This window comes from Pelodiscus sinensis, chromosome 14 (assembly GCF_052426305.1).
Source record: "Pelodiscus sinensis isolate ZL-2025 chromosome 14, ASM5242630v1, whole genome shotgun sequence".
Lineage (NCBI taxonomy): Eukaryota > Metazoa > Chordata > Testudines > Trionychidae > Pelodiscus > Pelodiscus sinensis.
Genome location: NC_143065.1, coordinates 25884665 through 25904736, shown reverse-complemented (window position 1 = coordinate 25904736; position 20072 = coordinate 25884665). Strand labels below are relative to the sequence as shown.

General features: G+C 43.9%; 2 protein-coding genes across 2 annotated transcripts in view; one reads left to right on the top strand and one right to left on the bottom strand.

Annotated features, from left to right (window-relative positions):
* SLC27A2 (solute carrier family 27 member 2) overlaps nucleotides 1-3865 on the top strand; it is a 32554-nt gene extending 28689 nt beyond the window's left edge. Inside the window, exons 9-10 of the mRNA XM_075897149.2 lie at nucleotides 1463-1593; nucleotides 3522-3865. Of these exons, the coding sequence (XP_075753264.2) occupies nucleotides 1463-1593; nucleotides 3522-3698 (308 nt within the window). The 3' untranslated portion in view covers nucleotides 3699-3865. The remainder of the gene's footprint in view (nucleotides 1-1462; nucleotides 1594-3521) is intronic.
* Nucleotides 3866-4722: 857 nt separating this feature from the next.
* HDC (histidine decarboxylase) lies at nucleotides 4723-18862 on the bottom strand. The gene is made up of 12 exons (XM_006139237.5): nucleotides 18611-18862; nucleotides 16727-16899; nucleotides 16069-16182; nucleotides 14707-14829; nucleotides 13824-13958; nucleotides 12814-12957; nucleotides 12488-12554; nucleotides 10129-10291; nucleotides 9922-10012; nucleotides 7928-8026; nucleotides 6412-6513; nucleotides 4723-6222 (listed from the first exon to the last, which is right to left on the bottom strand). Exons 1-12 carry the CDS (start codon nucleotides 18636-18638, stop codon nucleotides 5482-5484), a joined length of 1980 nt encoding a protein of 659 aa, XP_006139299.3. The 5' UTR covers nucleotides 18639-18862; the 3' UTR covers nucleotides 4723-5481.
* Nucleotides 18863-20072: the final 1210 nt, after the last annotated feature.

The window sequence follows — 20072 nt, the reverse complement described above, 5'->3', positions numbered from 1 at the left end:
AATAGAAACATGCTTATAATGGTGGCTGAAGAGGAATTATAATGCCCATTGCTCCCAATAAACTCATGTCTTTTTCTTTTGCTCTTCTCTGCCTTTAGTTACCACTTTCCCTTTTTGTCTAGATAATGGGGCCTGTGTCCAGCCCTATGTCAAGCATTAACTTCCAGCTGCAAAGCCTTTTATGAGGATATTGGGTCTGTCTTCATGTGGCTGTATTTGTGACTGAAATGACTTCTGTCCTTTTTACAGAACTGCAGAGCTTTCCAAAAAACCATATATTAGGTGTATGCTGGGGGAAGGGGTATTTATGTGACTTCAGTATTGCTAGATCTGGTTATCCGATGGCATTTGTCTTGCTAGGTGATAGACATGCTATGAAAAGATGTGAAAGCCTCACGTGATTTGGCTTAAACTGCTTATAATACAAACATTGACTTTTGTGGTAATTGCAGGTGTCAGGATGTGAGAGAGTTTGGCTAAATATAAGCAGTGCATGGAAAAAGTCAGGTCTAACCTGTTTTCTATTCTTTTGTGGATTAAAATTGATCTCATAATGTCCCTGTTTGTACATCCATTTAGTCACAAATTGACTGTAAGACTGTATTTAAAATTCTCATGTTTGATGTTCTCCCATCGAAACCACTCTGTCCCCTCCCTCTCTGTCTGAGTTGTTACAATATTTGCTGTATATTGAGTATCCTGGGTGATTTTGGAAGGGCTAGAGAGGAGGCTATCGAAGGGTTGCAGAGAAGGAAGAAGAGGAAGTCCCAGCTTCTGACTCTCTGAATAGAACTCTTGGTGGATTGGGGGGCAAAAAAACCACTGGATATGTGTGGATCTGTAACAGTTTCACAGTAGCATCCATTTTGTACATTCCTGAGCCATTTATGCCAGTAATACCAGAACCAATGTACATAAGAATGCCCATATTTGTTTAGATCAATGGTCCATCTAGTCCAATATCCGGACCTCTGACAGTGGCCAGTGCTAGGTACTACAGAGGGAATGAACAGAACAGGTCATCAAGTGATCCATTCCCATCATCTATCCCTTGATTCTGACAAACAGTGGATTAATGGATTTAAAGGAGACCTGCTCTGTGCACAATTGCCTGCTCCTTTTTCTCTAGAAATTGACAGCAGAATTCATATTTTTGCTACCTAGGGATCAGATTCATCCCTGTGCATACACCCTATGTGAAGCACTGTATACAACTTAACCCCACCCAGATTCTGAGATTTCACTCAGCTCCAGTTGAAAGCAATTTCTGTGTCAGGGCTAAAGGGGAGTGGGGAACCCAGCAAAGGGTTGGTTTTTACCTTCGCTCCATAAATAATATTGTTCCATCATTAGAGATAATGTTGAAATAAATAATAAAAACATTGAAAGACACAAGGGTTGGCATTTATACCACAGAAGTGTGAATATCAACCATTTCTTTTCCTTATAACTGTTCCTCTAGGTCACGAAGGCAGAATAGGAATGGCAGCTATTCGACTAAAGGAGGGCTATGATTTTAATGGGGAGAAGACATACAAACATGTTGTAGACTACCTACCAAATTACGCAAGACCTCGCTTTATAAGGATTCAGGTAAGGCAGGCTTCCTATTTGCCTCCTGTATTGCTGCAAAAAGAGGGCACTGGTCTGTTCGCGTTTTCTTCTCCCGTGTCTCCATGAAGATCGCAGTCACTTATAATTATGCTGGCAACACTTTAGGGTCCTCTTCCTTCCCACGCTTAACTTGATTTACACCACTGGGAGAGGAGAGTCAGGTCCATGATGTTTCCATTTTGCCTGGAACCAGAAATCTGGATGAGCATGTGATAATGCAGGATGCTGGTGATGTCTTGTTTGTGTTTGAATGTATCATGTGTCCCCATGAACCAGAAAGCTCTCTCGATGGAAACATGCAGACTTTCTCTTAGGTGCCCTTAACACAGCAAAGGGAGTTTTTCAAACTTAGATTGTGTTGACCTGCAAACTGTTCTTGCAGATGTAGCACCACCTGGAGCTTACTCAAGCATAAGCAAGGGAGGGGCTCTCACAGATCTTGGTTTCAATACACTGATGGACCACTAGCCTCAGCCCTCCTTTTCTATATTATTCGTGGTGAAATACTGTGTTTGTGCTAAACTGAGGGAACCAGTCCTGAGGGTCATTTGATTTTAGGCATCTATTTATGACAAATAAAAAAAATTCTCCTCAGGAAAATCACGTACTTACTGTGATGGTTCATCAGAAGAAACACAGAGATATTAAGATACCAAACTATTGAATCTTGCCTCTGTCTTTGGATAGCTATGAAAATAATCACATGGGGCAAACTATATTGTGCTTTAGCTTCAGAGAGGTAGCTGAGTTAGTCTGTAACAGGAAAAACTTAAAAAACAACAAGTAGCCTTCCATACAGATTTCCCTCTCTCTCGTTTTTAGAGCAAAATCCTGCCTTTTCACATGCATACCTCTAAAACGCAGGATGGGGTTCGTCCTGCTGACCTCACTGTACCAGGCTTCATTGGGAAGCAGCAGGCTTGTTTTAGCTTCCCTGCTTTCTGGGAAGAATTACCTTGGAGGTAAAGTGCCATTGGCTTCACTCTGGTTTCTGGAGGCCGTTTTGTACTGCAGCCTGGAGGGTCAAGCTCTTGGGATGAAGATGTTATGTCTGCAAGGCTTCCTTTGTGGCCTCAAAGAAACTAAAGACCAGCAGGTCTTGGACTGTGGGTCAGAACCCCGAATAAGTCACAGCCCAATTCTAATAGGGTCACTGACTTGACGAGACAGAAGGCTGAAGCTAAAGTCCGAGCTCCCACTACCACCACCTGGGGCAGTGGGGCTCAGGCTACGGCCTCCTCTCCCCTGGGGTCATGTATTAACTTTCTTGTCAGAAGGGGGATTGCGGTGCAGTGAAGTTTGAGAACCCCTTGCTAGAGACCATCTCACACCATTTCTTTAGAAAGGCCCTGATTCAGCAAAGCATTTAAGCACTTGCTTAAATGTAAGGCTTAACTTTAAGCACATGCTGAAGTACTTTGATAGATCAGGCCCTAAAGCAATTGTCTTTTATTAAGTTACAGAGGGAACATTTCATTAGTAGGCTCCCAGGCATTTCTTGGCCTCATTGCTAAAGGCCACAGAGATCTGTTCAGTGTGGGGAGTAAGGGGGCACTGCAAAAGGCCTTTGGTGGTATTTGGTTGCTGTGGCCCCTTGTATTTCCAAGGTCCTGAACCCCACATACTGAACCCAAAAGAAATAATTTGGGGTAAATTTAGCTCCTTGTACGTTTTTGTTAGCTTGTCTTTAACACCTGAGCTACATCCAATCTGAGTTCCACATCTCAAAGATATTAAATGTATACAGCGCTGAAGGTAGGGGATTTACATTTTTTCTTTATATAACCACTCCTCTTGGAGAAACTGCAGGACAATTTACTTCTGAATGGTTTGACTTTTCCTGCTTTAAAGATCAGACCCACTGTTGGCTGCTTGTCAATGTCAGAGTATCCTTTTTGTGTTTTTAGGATGCTATTGAGATCACAGGAACTTTTAAATACCGGAAAGTGCAATTAGTGGAGGAGGGCTTCAACCCAGCTGTCATCAAGGAGGGTCTGTATTTCCTGGATGACAAAGAAAAGATGTATGTGCTGATGACACAGGACATTTATAATGCTATATATAGCAATAGCCTAAAACTATGAGGCCATCCATAAAGAAATCACAATTCTAGAATGTTCATATCATTGATTTGATAATCTGGAAAGCCAGTTGGGTGAGTTGATAAATGTAACCAAGTGCCTGTATCTGAAATTCTGTTTGACTGACATGTTTTAATAATAGGATCTACATAAAATGACTTTTCTTTCTCCTTGTGGTCTGTTTGTTAACCCTCACCCAGGACATAAAATAACTCTGCATCCCCTTACATCTTAGCCTGGCGGCGCCTTTCTCTTCCCCTCTGGAACCCAACACTGCCCACTCACATCACCTTATTGCTCCCTTTTGTCATTTGTTCATCTATGCAGGGTTTCAGGTGGAAGAGGGCTGTTCCCTCTGGGGGGGGGCTCACTCCTGGTCGCGGGAAGGACACCTGCATACTCTTCCACCCCCAGGCCAATCAGGGCCTGGAGGTGGGGGAGCACACAGAGTCTCTCCCTCCCTTCTGACCCACTCTGTCAGTTTTGAACTCCCTCTGGTGCCTTGTGCCCCTGGCGAGGGGAGGAGACTTTGTGCGGTCCCCCTATCTCCAGGTCTCGATTGGCCTGAGAGCAGTGCAGGGCAGCAGCAGGGCTGTCACAGGCCAGATCTAATAGCTTGGTAAGCTGGATCTGGCCTGTGGACCCTATCTTGCCAACCCGTACCATGCCTTTCGCACACTGCGCTGAGAGTCTAGAACAACCCCCGTGACTCATGCATCATCTTTCCTGTTCTTGTGCATAATTTTCTGCTCATATGCTTTTATGTTCTCCATTGTAGCAGAGGTGTTCACTCTTTAAAGTATTTTTAATTTACCAAACAAATGTGCGAAAAAGACGGATTATTATTATAATTTGCAAGAATTTTCCTTACTATTGTTAGCAGGAATATTCCCCCGCTGCCTAAGAAGGGCAGCCCTTGAACTGGTTGGGGCTCTAATCAATTGCTTCTGCTTCGAGCCTTGTGTGGTTACAAACTTTGTATTTGCATCTGAACCACACTCTGCAAAAATGATCCATGGCTATCCACGTCTGGACATAAATATACTCTGGATATCCACAGATTTGCAGGGCTCTGCTTATGCCCGGTGTCAGCCCTATTATTGAGCCAGAGTCCTTGCCTAGGTTGTGCTGGGCATAAGTTCCAACAGTGGTAAATCTGCTTGGTGCAGAATTTGCAATGGGGTAGGCTGTCTGCCTCTGCCTTGAGGGCCTAGAGTGGATTGAACAGATATGTACGCAGGGCTCCTGCAAAGCCCCTCCCCCCATTTCTTCTGAAGCTGCCTTTGTCTGGGAGCCCCTCCTGGGAAGGGCAGTGTGTGTTAGAGAACTCCTCTCTCTGGCACAGTTAGGATCCCCATCTCCCATAGGGATGGATCAGTCCCAATAACTTTCCAGTCAAAAACCAAACTACTAGGATAAATGGTCCAAATTCAAATCTGAGCTGCACCTCATGCATTGCCTCTGAAGCCAGTGGGAACGCTCCTTATTTAAATCAGCAACAAGTCCAGCCTGCTAGTTACAAACCGGCTTCTACAATTAACATTCCACAATCTAATGCAAACACCACCGCAGTCTGGAAGGAGGAGTTTCACAGAACAAGCTGAAGAGGTTTATTTGTCATTTTAATCAATAAATACACAACATGTTTCGCCTCGGTACAAGCATGAGACTTTTGTTAATGATCATTCACACTGTTTCTATATGGAACGCACTAACAGGTCATATTGCATATGAATAAGCAAACTTTGGTTCTCTTCGACCTGGGGAGGCCAACATGTTTCCCCTGTTAAACAAGCGCTTGCAGAGGACAACAAGGCAGCTGAATGCCACACTGAATGCTGCATTCAGGAAAGCTAGGGACACTGTAGAACTTGATGAGTTGTCTGAAGGCACTTTTTTTGAGCATCATGACTTCTTTGGGCAGCTTGGAAAGGATTTTATCACTGGGGTGAGAACCATTTTTCTCAGAGGCTGCTGCCTTCAGACCACCGTGGCCGATGGTTGGCACACTGTTACATCTGAGGGAACGGGCTGTTTTTTTCTTGTCTTGTACAGATAAGTAGCTGAATGGGAAAGAGGATAACTTATGTTTGGTGACATCTGGGACATCTGGAAAGCAGTCATCCAGAGGGTCCACTTGGGCTTCCAGGTGTTGACTGACCACACATGCAGTGGGACTGACTGCTACCTTTTTAGGCTGCACTAGTATCTTTCTGGAAGGTGCTTTGTGGTCTCCTACCTCTGTGCAAGATGGAGATGTACTCTTACCCCCAATAGGACTGGGGTTACGTATTATGTTGGGGATTTTGGCAGAGTTGATGGGTGGCAGCATGAAATGCTGGTTAATGATTTGGGCTGCAGTTTGTTGGATGATGTGCCAATCTCGCAGAATGTCCTCTCTGGTGGTGAACTGAGATGTTACGGTAAAGCGAATGATGAACTTGTCACGGATGGTTGCTGGAATGAGGAAGAGGCTGCCAGATTTACTCAGTTCTTTCAAGACCTTTTCTGTCAGCCAATTGGGACCCTGTATTAAAAAATGTATAAGAAGAAATGCATATTACAGTGGATTTTGCATGTTAGAGATCGCCAATTGCCAGTGATCTTGTTGCTTTCCTCTGTATAACCCTTACCCACAGCAATCAAGTTAGGAGACATGATTCTGCCTAGTGCAGATTCATTCCCAAATTAACACAAAATCGTCATCCTCTTTTACCTTTAAACGAAATACAACCAGTCCAAGGTGTCGCTTGGCAGGAATTTCAAAGAGGGGATCGCTTCTGACCAAAGATTCAAAGTATTTGGCCATCTCAGTGCCCTGTAATTTAAAATTTTTCTTAGTGTTGATTTCTGGTGAATGACAAACAGTACATAAGATGCAGAACTAAGTAGATACATAAAGCCAAATCCCCTCCCCAGTCATGCCTCATACACCTAATGCCAAAACACTGAGATTCTCAGCTTTGCAAAGTAACAAAGACTTCATCCACTTGCCAAACATCTGGCATGATCAGTGAGAGCATGATCCATTGAAGTCAGTAGAAAGACGATGACTTTGATATGTTGTGGATCAGACTCTTAGGGTATGTTTCACGAGGCATAACGGATTGGTCGGCAAAGGCTTTCCTTACCAATCAATCCATATCTTGACGGCCGCGTTGTGCCGATAATCAGCTGAGCTGGCACAGCACAGCAGCCATTTTTATTTTAATGAAGCGGGGTATATTTAAATCCCCGCTTCATTGACTATGTCGGGTAGTCTAATTTACATGCCTCTGCCGGCAGAGGCATGTAGTCTAAACATACCCTTACAGATGAACCCAGTACAAAACTAGAACTGGGTTTTAGGCTGAGTTCTCTGGAGGAACACTGGAGAATGAATCTGTCCCCATGCTTCTGGGCTGTGGATCACCAGTAGAGACACTCCACCGGTAAGGCTGCACCATGCTGTCACTTCCTGTACTTACATTCAGGGGTTTAGGCCTGCGGATATGCATAGTTACAGGCACGCTGACCATGACTACCCCCTTTGCCCAGTTCAATAACTCCAATGCCCCTCTGCTGTGTGGAGTGCAGAGGCGCATTGGAGCTGCTTGAATGGTCTCTTCATAACTCACCCCCTTCTGCATGGAGAGCTTTGTGTTTGTGGAGGATTGAAAAAAAATTTTCTCTGTATGCCCAGTCCTGTGACCCTATTCAGATAAAACTAGCAAAGTCAATGAAAATGTTGCCTCCCTAGGAACTACAGAGTCAAAACCTCTAAGGGTACATCTACACAGTGGTGCTATTTCGGGATACTCTTGTATCCCGAAATAACTGTCCCTCATCTTCACAGCAAGCCTGTTATTTTGGGCTCACTATTCTGACGTCCCTGTAAACTTCATTCTATGAGGAGAAATGGACGTTTCGGAATGGCGCTTTATTTCAAAATTTGGTGCTGTGTAGACAGTGCCAAATGATGAAATAACCTATTTTGAAATAGCATTGAAATAAGATATGCAACTTGAGCTATGCAAATTGTGTATCTTATTTCAAGTCACAGTTCAGTGTAGACGTACCCTAACAGACTAGCTCTTCAGGGGAAAAGCAGCACACATTTTTCAATAGCATTCAGATATATACAGGCTTCATGCACAAGAGGATCTGTGCCCCCAGCCTGGTAGCTGTTTAATGGAGTCAGATGCTGAAAAGCAATATCAATATGTTAAACACTTGTCATGTTATTCACATACATGTCTGACGTGGGCTTGAAGCTTTTTCACTCCGAAGGAACGAATCACAAACCAGAGCTTCAAAGAGCGAAATCGGCGACTCAGTGGAATTTGCCAGTGCTATAAACAAAACAACAGCATGTCAACAAACGGAAAAAACAATTTTTTAAGAGGGTCCCACTTCAGCATAGGAGTGTGTGGTCCTGCACCCTGCTTCTCAGGTGAGTATCCCTCACTCAGAGAAGGAGTTTGGTCTAAGTAAAAAAAGACTGTGGATAGTGGCATAACTAACCGTCATCAAAGGAAGTTTCTGTGTAGTTATTTTTTCAGGTGTTCTGAAAAGCCATTATATTTTGTCAACCGCACTTGGATATTACAGAGGTTGGTGCCTTAGATTTGTGTAACTTTTTTCATGGATTATCATTATTAATCCAGTTCACAGAGCAAAGCATGGTATGAACAGGTTAAAGTCCTCATTCAGGAAAACATGTAAACATGAGTAGGCCACTCCAATTAAAGACTGTGATGCTTGAGGTTAAGTCAGATTGACTTGTCCATGTGCTCAACTTCTGTCCTAAAAAGGGCTGTTTTCTCAAATCAGAGCCTAACAGATGAAGGAGACAATTGAGACTAGAAAAACTGGAAAAAGCAACAACAGCCATCTAGTGGGGGGACCAGACTACATTTAAAAAAAGAAAAGAAACTATTTCAAAGAATTCACAAAACGTGGCTCCAAATTAACCACCAGAGGGAGCAATGTCTGCTAATTGCAGAAATAAGCTGTATTAATACTAAGAAAGAAAACAATTGCCTCTCTTAGGAGCTTGATGAACACATAGCTAGAACACGGGTGTTATGGAATATTACTGGGTTATACAGTATTCAGATTTAGTTAGATCTGAAATAATTTGCTTTTTAGCTCCCCACTATCCTCAACATTTCATTTAAAGCCCAATGAAGATTTAATTTATTGTATTATTTCACTGCTGTTTCAAGTCAAGGAATTTCCATTGTTTACGTATTTTCCCACAGCTATGTCATATATGAGATTAATTGTTGTAGGTTAGAGTAGGAACAAGACAAACAAAATAAGCCCCACAAACTTGTAAAAGCCCCATCCACTGTCACAGTTCGGACAACACATTACATGGAAGTGACCTTTTTCTGTCTGAGGCAGTGGGCTAGACTAGGGTCCTCAAACTACGGCCCACAGGCCACATCCGGCAGGCCAGATTCTTATGTCTGGCCCCCCAAGCTCCCACCTGGGAGGCTAGTACCCCTCCCCCACAGCGTCAGCTCATCGCACTGCCAGACTTGATTCCTTGGTATTGTAATAAGGGGCTGGGGAGAAGGAGGGATTCCAAGGGATAGTTGGGGTGGGGAATAGGGAGGTTAGATAGGAGCATTCAGGGGTAGGACTCAGGGGGTGGTGGGCAGGAGATGTGGGGTTTGGGGAGCATTCATGGGATGGGGAGCAGAGGGTCAGATGGGGTAGGCACCTATCCAGCCCTCCATACAATTTCTGAACTCCCATGTGGCCTTCAGGCCAAAAGTTTGTCTACCCCTAGGTGAGATCCTCAGCTAGTGTCAATTAACATGGCTCTAGTTAAGTTAATATAGCTTTACTGATTTATACCACCTATGGGTCTGACTCAATATCTCAGTCCATACAGACAAAAGAAGTCTCCAGGGCAACAGAGGATTGTAATATTCAAGTGTTGTTTGATTAACAGAACTAGCATCTATATTTGTTGCTTCTAGTTTCCATATAGTGTCTATATTTGATCAAGAAGAGTTTCAATGCAATTTTACTATCAATGCAGGCTTACTGCCAAAGCTCTTGTTACACTCCTCTATTTAAACTGTATCTAACATCACTAAGATTGTTTCTATTCTCTGCCTGATAAATATTCTTATCACCACATGGAATTAGCTCCAGGAGTATTAGGAATCTGACAATTTCTGTTCAAACATTTTGCGGGAAATGTTAAGTATTGACTCAGATGGCTACTTACCATGAAATCAATAGCAGCACCTGAATTGGCATGTCTGAGGTAGACAGGATTAACACTGAAGGTTTGGTGTAATTTGTATTTGTCTTTCACCCTATCAAGAGTAGAATGAATTGTGCTTAGTTAACAAAAATTACTCCAAGGAAGACCTTACAATTTGTATGTTGTACCTTGAGTGTTTGCTTCTTTTGCTTGTTTTGCTCTACTCACCAGAATGCAGTGCAATCAAAGTGAACCATCATCCATTTGGAAGGGTTGAAAGTAAAAGAATCTGCATATTCAATGCCATTCAAAAATAATCGAAATTCAGGGCAGAGGAATGCGGTTCCTGCATAAGCAGCATCAATATGAAGCCAGAGTCCCTCAGCGGCACCTGGGGAAACAGAAATTGTTTGAGGAATCATGGTGGCACAGTGGATTAACACTGGCTTTTCCACTCTAAAGAAGTAAGTTTCAATTTTGGTTAGTATATAAGAGTTTGGAAGCAAGTCAGACCAGTCCGTCCCAAAGATATTTCTGCATCAAACACCTGGAGTCACCAGGAAAGACCGGATCTAGATGGACCCATACACCAGGACCTTGGCTAGTCCTCCCCATTCTGTAAGGCAGCCTCTTACAGTTTGAGGTCTTGTCATCTGTATTGATGGTGAGTGAAACTCCCCTGCATAAAGCCAGAGTCAGGAAATCACAGCAGCTATGCAGTCTCTCTGCACCACTAATCAGAACCTGGGTTGGAGCAGACTCCATTACCACTTTCCACACCTTGGAAAGGAAGATCTAGCGGCTACAGTGATGTTCTGCCAGCCCCTTTTTTCAAAACCTTTTCCAGGCTGGAGTTAATATAGCAGGGACAAAGCCCAATTCCACCATGCAGAAGTTGTGGGATACTCCTGCACACCTACTCTGTAACTGTTTCTCACAAGGCAGAACTCCTGTGGTTCTTTGGTATTGGGGCATCCATGGAACTTCTGCTAGTGGATGAATTTCAGCCATTTTGAACAGGCCATGTTTTAATGGCTAAAATCAAATATCTCCAGACATTATTATGGATTCCCACTGACTCCAAAAGTCTATGGATCAGCCCCAACAGCTCAGCTGAATTGTGGTTTATAGAATCATAGAACCATAGAGCTGGAAGAGACCTCAGAAGGTCATCAAGTCCAGCCCCCTGCTCTAGGCAGGACCAATCCCAACTAAATCAACCCAGCCAGGGCTTTGTCAAGCCAAGACTTAAACACCTCTAGGGATGGAGACTCCACTACTTCCCTAGGTGATCCATTCCGGTGCTTTACCACTCTCCTAGTGAAATAGTTTTTCCTAAAATCCAACCTGGACCTCTCCCCCACCACAACTTGAGACCATTGCTCCTTGTTCTACCATCTGTCACTACTGAGAACAGCCTTTCTCCATCCTCTTTGGAACCTCCCTTCAGGAAGTTGAAGGCTGCTATCAAATCCCCCCTCACTCTTCGTTTCTGCAGACTAAACAGACCCAACTCCCTCAGCCTCTCCTCATAGGGTATGTCTATACTACCACCCTAGTTCGAACTAGGGTGGTTAATGTAGGCAACCGGAGTTGCAAATGAAGCCCGGGATTGGAATTTCCCGGGCTTCATATGCATCTTGCCGGGCGGCGCCATTTTTAAATGTCCGCTAGTGTGGACTCCGTGCCGCGCAGCTACACGCGGCACGGACTAGGTAGCTCGAACTAGGCTTCCTATTCCAAACCACCATTACTCCTCGAATAGGAAGCCTAGTGCGAACTACCTAGTCCGTGCCGCGTGTAGCTGCGCGGCACGGAGTCCGCACTAGCGGACATTTAAAAATGGCAGTGCCCGGCAAGATGCAAATGTAGCATGGGAAATTCAAATCCCGGGCTTCATTTGCAACTCCGGTTGCCTACATTAACCACCCTAGTTCAAACTAGGGTGGTAGTGTAGACATACCCGTAGTTCATATGCTCCAGCCCCTTAATCATTTTGGTTGCCCTCCGCTGGACCCTCTCTAATGCGTCCCCATCCTTTTTGTAGGGGACAGGGGGGCCAGAACTAGACACAATACTCCAGATGTGGCCTCACCAGAGCTGAATAAAGGGGAATAATCACTTCTCTGGATCTGCTAGCAATGCTTCTTCTAATGCACCCTAATATGCCATTAGCCTTCTTGGCTACAAGGGCACACTGTTGACTCATATCCAGCTTCTTATCCACTGTAACCCCCAGGGCCTTTTCTGCACAACTACTACTTAGCTGGTTGGTCCCCAGCCTGTAACAATGCTTGGGATTCTTCAGTCTCTGCACTTGTCCTTGTTGAACCTCATCAGATTTCTTGTGGCCCAATCCTCCAATTTGTCTAAGTCACTCTGGACCCTATCTCTGCCCTCGAGCATATCTATTTCTCCCCCTAGCTTAGTGTCATCTACAAACTTGCTGAGGGTGCAATCCATCCCCTCATCCAGGTCATTAATAAAGATACTGATTTTCTATTTGCTCTTGGCTCCATAAAAAAATCCCACACCTGCCTCCCTTTACTGCCTGCATATGATCTTACGGTTAAAAAAAAATGCTTACAGATAGGACCCAGCTCAGACAGACTGTCAAAAGCACAGACTCCAGTTGTACCCAATGTCGCACAAACCTGGAAGAAAACAAAAACTTGTCAAGATGGGATACTGCAATAATCTTTTTTTTACCCACACATGTAAGAACAAATCAGGCTAAGAATTCAGTCAGATTAAAATTGTACTTTATTATTTGACTAGGCCAAAGTATAGATTATTCACATGTGTTTCTACCTTGAATTCATTATTGTTGCCATAGTAACAGAATGATTCAGACACATCCCTACCTGGACATGAAAATATACCCATGTGTCAGTTTCCAAAAGCAGAACTTACAAAGACAGGCACAAGACCTTGGTTTCGATCTTCCTCAATGGCTTTCTTCAGGGCATCACCTCGGAGGGCAAAGTTCTCATCCACAGGCAGAAATTTCATCTTCACGAGAGCAATCAAACCTGCCTTTTCTACTGAAGAATGAGCCTTAAAAGAACAGTAAATAAGGAGAGTGTGAATCTATGCAAGTCTAGCAAGTTGTGGGCATTAGAAAGGAGAGAGACTACAACAAAAGCTAGAAATCTGATAATAGTAAAAATTCAAGTTAATAAACTCTAAATAATTATGTTTTACTATCCAGTCTTGTCAGTTCTGCTGATCCATTGGGTTATTATCAGTTATATCATGGAAGTTGCATGCTCCAGTTATTCATTCATGTTTCTAAAAGGAAGCAGTAGGGATCCATGCCGTAAGGTGTGCACCTTCTGCTTAACTTCAAATCCTCAAAGGGCTGCCTGGAAATACAGCCCCCCTCATTCTGTTCCCTCCTCAGGAACTTTAGGAAGGAGAAGACAGAAATGGGCTTTGCAGTATGCCTGAAAGGATAGCAAATCTGGGAACTGGTGAACAAAGGGAGAATAGAAAGTTCCAGAAACAAAGGGCTCTTAAATTAAGCACATTCCTCTCACTTACAGTGAGGGAAATCTAGCTTGAGCATCTCTGCTATGGCAATACTGTATCTATGTCTTGGAAACACAGAGGATCTTTCTGATGTTGTGCTCTGGGTTGAGTACATGGGAGGTTTGGCCAACAGCGGGAAAGAAGAAGGACAAGCGCAGACATGAAAGTCAGATGAAAGGGGATCTCTTAGTGCCACTGTGACCTTAAGAAAGGCACTTCACCTTGCTGAGACTCAGTTTTACCATCTGTAAAACAGGTCTTCCACTGCCTATTTCAGAAGGATCATTCACAGCAGCACAGTGCTTTGACTACTGACATAAAATTGCAAAGTGTTGGTATCCAGTCTGATAATACAGGAACAACTTTGTTTACTCATAACAGTAGAAAGCTACCTGATCAGATGCATAAGCAACAAGACGAGAGTTAAGTGTGGACTCATCAGTTTCTGGCTCCGAAACTTTCATTTCCAGAATTTTGTTTTTTCTTGCTGCTAGAAGAGCAATCAAGGTTGATTCACTAACAGTGCTCTGCAAAGAAACAGCAGCTTATTAACTGCAGACTATCCAGAAAAGTTTTCTTCCTTTTTTGTTGGTCTGACAGGGAGTTGCTACAGTCACTAAAGCAATCATCTTATCCATCCCCTATTTTGTTTCCACCACACAAGTTATTTCATGTGCAGTGGAACCCCACTGATCTTACCTATTTTGCTTCTGGTCTCTTTGGACCAGCAGCAGAAAGTGCTGCAGTTTGAATATTGTGTGCTTTGAGCAAGCAGTGCATTAACAAGGAGAAAGGACTGCACATTTCTTTAGCTGTAAACCAGTATAATCCACAGAAATTATGGACCTGAATAAGGCCCACTGCAGCCAAAGCCAGAGTCGGGAAGATTAGGATCCCCCTCAATCTTCTTTTCTTAAGACTAAACATACATAGTAGGTTTTTTTTTAACCCTGTGGTGTCCAACCAGTTCTGAAGTGAACTAGCCACACTCAACTGGCCCAAGAGCCACATGTGGGTAGTGGCTAACATAGTTTTTACCTTTCCTCATCGGTCAGATTTATTAAACTTGTTATCACTTTTGTTGCTTTTCTTGGACTCTCTCCAGTTTATCCACATCTTTCCCAAAACATATCACCCAGAATTGGACACAGGACTCCTGGAAACTTCACCTCAGGTAAAAACTTCAACTGACTTCTAATGGGAGTTTTGTTTGAGCAAAGTAATAGCTGTGCTGAAGTGTGCAAACTAACTCTGCAAAATACTGAGCTCTCCTACCTGTAGTACTCCTCCTCCATGGCTGTCTGGATGATAGTGCAAGAACATATCAGGCAGGCCCAGCATTTTTGCCAGCCAATCCATTACATTCATTTCCAGTTCTGTACAGGCTGGACTGGAGGCCTATAGATTGGAACAAATAGAGGCAGTCATTCAAATGACCTGTGAAAGTGTAACCCTCTGAGAGTAAACCTCAGACCTTATGTTTTCCTTAGATGCCAAAATACGACTGTTTTTAAAATATCCTTTACAGTGAACTGGTTTAGATTTGACAAGGCAGAGATTGCTGTGGTGGAAGGATCTCTCTTATGCCCCCCAAAGAAGTTACTGGCAATTCTCAGAGAGAAGCAATGATCTGTGGTTAAGGCACTAGGTTGGGATTCGGGATTCAATTCCAGGCTCTGCCAAGGACTCCTTTGTGACCACAGGCACTCCCTGACTAACAGGTACACACAGGCCACCAACAAGCTCCTCAAAATGCTTCCTCCCAAATCACCGTGAATGAGACACATCTGAACATCAACTGAGTTTGGCATCTGTCTCTCATCCAAGTAACACTGCCAACAAGGCAGTCCAATAGCTGAGGGAGAGTTCATAAAGGGCACACTGAAGAGAAGTTGAATACATCACAGTGCATGAGTACTTTGATGAGCCTCCCTAAGCAGCTGGAGAACTAAGAGTCCACCTGGAATAAACTATGCACACTGACTCCGAGGCACCACTCAGCCTCTGAGCCAACATCAGCCCAAGGGAATTGACAGGGACTGGTGCTGTGCTACTTCCATGCAAAAAAGAACAGGAAGCCTGACCAGGTATCTTCTTAGTGGTTGATTTTTGTCATTTTGACTCTTAGGAATTGTTTATACTGCAACTAAATAACATTAAAGTATAAAGCTTAGCCCAGGGTGGGTTTAACTAAACAAGCACAAGGCTCTCTTATATAGGGTTGCCGACCCCCAGGATCGTCCTGGAGTCTCCAGGAATTAAAGATTGGCATCTGATGAAACCTCCAGGAATATGTCCAACCACAATTGGCAACCCTACTCTTGTGCCAGATTAAGAGTATCCACATAAGGAGTCATTTAGGATCAGTTTCTTGGGAACAACTCAGTGTACACATGCCATTACTGGCGTACCATTCTCACTCTTGCCACCATGCATTGAAATTATTACACCTACAAACTGGAGATTTTTTTAAAGCAAATGTATATTTTAGTTTTGCAAATAGTTTAATATGGTTTGAAGAAAACCCATTAATCTATTGATTCATAGATTTTAAAGCCCAAAGCCTCCACAATGATAATCTGGTCTGAACTTCTGCAGAACATAGCACAAGGAACAGCATTTCAAAGCCATATTTACCCATGTGAATCCCAAACAGTTAATAGCATCAGCCAGCATGTCCCCTAGCAGAGAAGGCCAGGAAGTCAGAGCTGGAAAGTAAGCATGCATATGTGGACTCTGCCAATGGACAACCTAGATCAGAAGATACAGAGAAATTACATCCAGAACCATGTCAGAGAACTCTGAACCAGCCATACAAATTAACACAATGTGATGGGAAAGGCTCTCAGCAACCTGTTGGAGATCTGATAACAGCAAGTTTTTAATATAACATCAACAGCAAAGGAACATGGTCAAAAGATAGCAGAATGCAATAAAAAGATAAACTGCAAACTAAGGCAGAAGTATTTATCTCAATTAAACATACAGACGTACATTTTCACACAGGAAATTATGACCCTCTGACAACCATCCATTTTGGTAACGTTATTTTGGTTACATCAGATGTAATCAGATAGTTCAGGGAGGCTTAGAATTATATCTGATGGAGTTTGCTGCAACAGTGACTTAATTTCACCATTATTGAACTGCAATCCTATGGATCTTCTTCCCTGTTAGAAAGTTGTGCTGGTTAATTAGATAGAGTTTGCTATGAACTACTTGTTCCCAAATGGACAGATGTTCACATTGGATGGTAATGACCCTTTCCTGTTGCTGGTTCTACTCTAATTCTTACCCCAGGCATAATAATCTTCTCAATGTCTCTGAAGATGTTGTCCCAGCTGTCTGGCTCTACAGGGGCATTGTCGGGCAGCTGGGCTCTCATGTAACCAGGCTGCACATCTGGAGTCACCCGTCTCTCTCTCACGTTGCTCAGATACTGGCAAATGTAGTCCACCATTTCTTTCCCTGGAAGAAGCAGGATGTGATCTTTCAAGTCAGGCCGTAAGACCAACAGCATATAGCAATCCACATACACTCTTTGCATTCGCTAGGGCTCAGTGATCACACTGGTTGACGTACAGTGGTGTTACTGAATATAATGGACACTCCAAAGCCACCTGGGCTGGAAACACTTAAATAAGTACATTAAAAGTATCACATTTCCCCCTTTATGGTCACCTGCTTCTTGTACCGTATCTCACAGATTTCCTGGGAATGACCCAGTGATGGCAAATCCTCAGTGACGGGCTTTGGCTTTCAAGGGATACAGTGGCATGCATCCCTCCATGTACTGGGACTGGAAATTCTAAAGTGCTTAGGTCTCAAGCCCCTCTAGCTCCAGAGCAGAGCAGGAAGGCAGAGGAAATCCACTAACATCTGTAAAATGCTTAAATGTGGATGTTGCCAACTAAACTGACACTAAGGACTGCTGGGCATGACAGTTGCATCTCTTCAGTGCCCGTTTTAAAATAGCCCCAGGATTTTCTGTTGTATGTTAGTACCTCTCATCAGAAGCTGACTTTGACCTCGAGAGTTTGCTTAAGACTCTCTCTGCCTCCAAGAAGAACCTCCCTTGATAGCACTTGCTTGGCAATATACTTGTTTCTTTGCCCATATAATAAAAAAGCTCCAGATTCCACAGTAATGGTTTCAATTACTACACTTTATAACTGCTTTGCAGATCTTTACTCGCCTGTTTCCCCTATATACACATGCAATGCACGCCCCAGCTCAGATGCATTTGTGAAACAGATTCCCAAAGGCAGAGGGCTTCTGAATATTTTTTCTGAAGGAAATCAGCCTTTTATCTGGAAAAGACAGGCAGCCCAAAGCCAGGGAGCTGGGTTCTGACTCCAGCTCAGAACTGGCTCTCTGTCTCAATGGCTCAGACATGTCACTTATCTGTGCTTCCTATCTGCAAAGTGGCCTAGAGCCCTCAGTGAGTGTGAGATGAGAAATGAAGAGACCTATGTGGGTGTTAAGTATCAAAAGGCATCTCTCAAGCACCTCGTAATTTGGAGCAGTATCTAATCACTGATGGCTATTCAGATATTCTCAGCCTCTGCTGAAATTGTGTGTTTCAGAGAAATAAAGCTAATGTTCAGTCTTTTCATAGTCCCCCCTCTCTCTGCTGTCACGCCCTGAATGCAATCAGGTCTCTGGGCTCCTTCTCCACTGGTTAGACACTCTCCTCTTCCTGACTCAGGCATGGAGTGTGCCTGACTTTTAAATTGTGTCACCTACGTGAATGGGCCTGAGCTCTGCCCGGATTCACACCTCTGCAACCCTACCGACATCAGGGGGCTTTCATAAGGGGTCAATCATGCTGGATGTTGGCCCAGGGTACATAACACAATCCTGTCCCATAAGCTTATTCTAGACTGCAGAGCTATAGACCATTGCTGGAGGCTGCTGTGGTCATGTATTTACAAGGGCAACAAAACGAACTGACATCGGAGCCATCCTCTGCAACTTCCACTCTGTCTCTCTCCTGCCACTTTAGAGTGTGATCACTGGTTAACCTGAGTGCACAGTGTCAGCTTGTGTTCGTAAGTTCACTTCAGCCTGCCAAACCCCCCTGGACTGCCCTGGCCAGCTCCCAAACTCACAACGATTCTTCTCCCAGCAAGCAATGCCACCAGCTTTGATACCCTGGAGGAAAATCTGCTTCACTCACCTCTCTGCCTGTACTCCCCTGGTTCCATGATGGCTCCTTCTAAAATTACTTTGTCCAACCTGGGCTGTGAATCTTCAGCTGGCTGCAGGCAGCTGTCCTCCTTCACTGCTTGTAGCTCACCCTTCAGCCTTTATACCTCTCTTTATGTGCCAGACCCACGCATTTCAGAAAAGAATTAGCGTAGGCAGGTTACCGTAGTGGGAACTGTATATCTAACTCCTCCCCACTGTCAGTCTTAGACTGCAAGCGTGCTTTCCCTGCACTCTTTTGATGTCTCAGATAATTTCCTCTTGATGATTTGTTTCTGTATTAACCCTTTTTACTACTGGGAACACAGCCTGGTGTTCAGTCACTGTCAACAGCCACAGAGTAAATCACTCCTCATGGAATAAACCAGACACATGTTAATGTACGATTTGGATGAAGATGAGGGTGACAGACATTCCAAAAGCAGCTCAATGCAGCATAGAGGCAAATAAAAGCTGACAGAATCCTTTTCATATTGTCTGTGTCCACTGGGAACCACCTCAGTGGCACTTACTGGCTACGTCTAGACTGACATGATTTTCCGAAAATGCTTTTAACGGAAAAGTTTTCCGCTAAAAGCATTTTTGGAAAAGCACGTCTAGATTTGCAGGATGCTTTTCCACAAAAGCACTTTTTGTGGAAAAGCGTCCGTGGCCAATGTAGACGCAGTTTTCCGCAAAAAAGCCCCGATCGCCATTTTCGCGATTGGGGCTTTTTTGCGGAAAACACTACAGTGCTGTTTACACTGGCCCTTTTGCGCAAAAGTCTTTTGGAAAAATACTTTTGCCCAAACAGGAGAAGCATAGTATTTCCGGAAAAGCACCGACGATCTTACATGAGATCGTCAGTGCTTTTCCAGAAATTCAAGCAGCTAGTGTAGACAGCTGGCAAGTTTTACCGCAAAAGCATATGATTTTGCGGAAAAACTTGCCAGTCTAGACACAGCCACTGAGTTTAGCAATATTAGGCTGGATAGGAAAGTATGTTACACATCAGGGCTGGGGAAACTTTTTAGGATTGGGGCCCAGTCTAGTAGATTTTCTGTGCTCCATTCCCAAGTGAGGGGAGGCTGGGGGAGGCTGTAGAGCCAGTGTGGGCTCCTCAGTGCTGGGGAGAACCCTGATCCAATGCTCAGGGGCTGGATACAGGCAAGCTGGGGGGCCACATCCGGCCCCTGGGCCTGAGGTTTCTCACCCCTGTTGTACACAGAAGGCAGGTCTTTGATGGGCTGCAGCAGAAAATTGCCTAGTATCCTAGTAGCCAGAGCATTGCCAACTCTTGCAAGCCTTGAAATCTACGGCATTTTTCTTAAAACTCCTGGAGGCATGAGGTGATGGGAGGATCTCCGTTTTCTTTTTGTTACTAAAGTTATGAATGCTCTGAGTTGGAAAGAAAAGCTTGAAAATCTGACTCAAGTGCACCCTAAAACTGGAAT

Bases quoted from the DNA above. Each gene is read 5' to 3' on its own strand.
- HDC (XM_006139237.5), bottom strand. From the start codon at position 18,638: ATGGAACCAGGGGAGTACAGGCAGAGAG. The intron at 14,830-16,068 runs GTAAATATGGCT...TCCAATCTATAG, and splicing joins ACTGTTTGGGATTCACATGG to GCCTCCAGTCCAGCCTGTAC. The intron at 6,223-6,411 runs GTAAAAGAGGAT...TTTTTAATACAG, and splicing joins TGGTTGTATTTCGTTTAAAG to GGTCCCAATTGGCTGACAGA.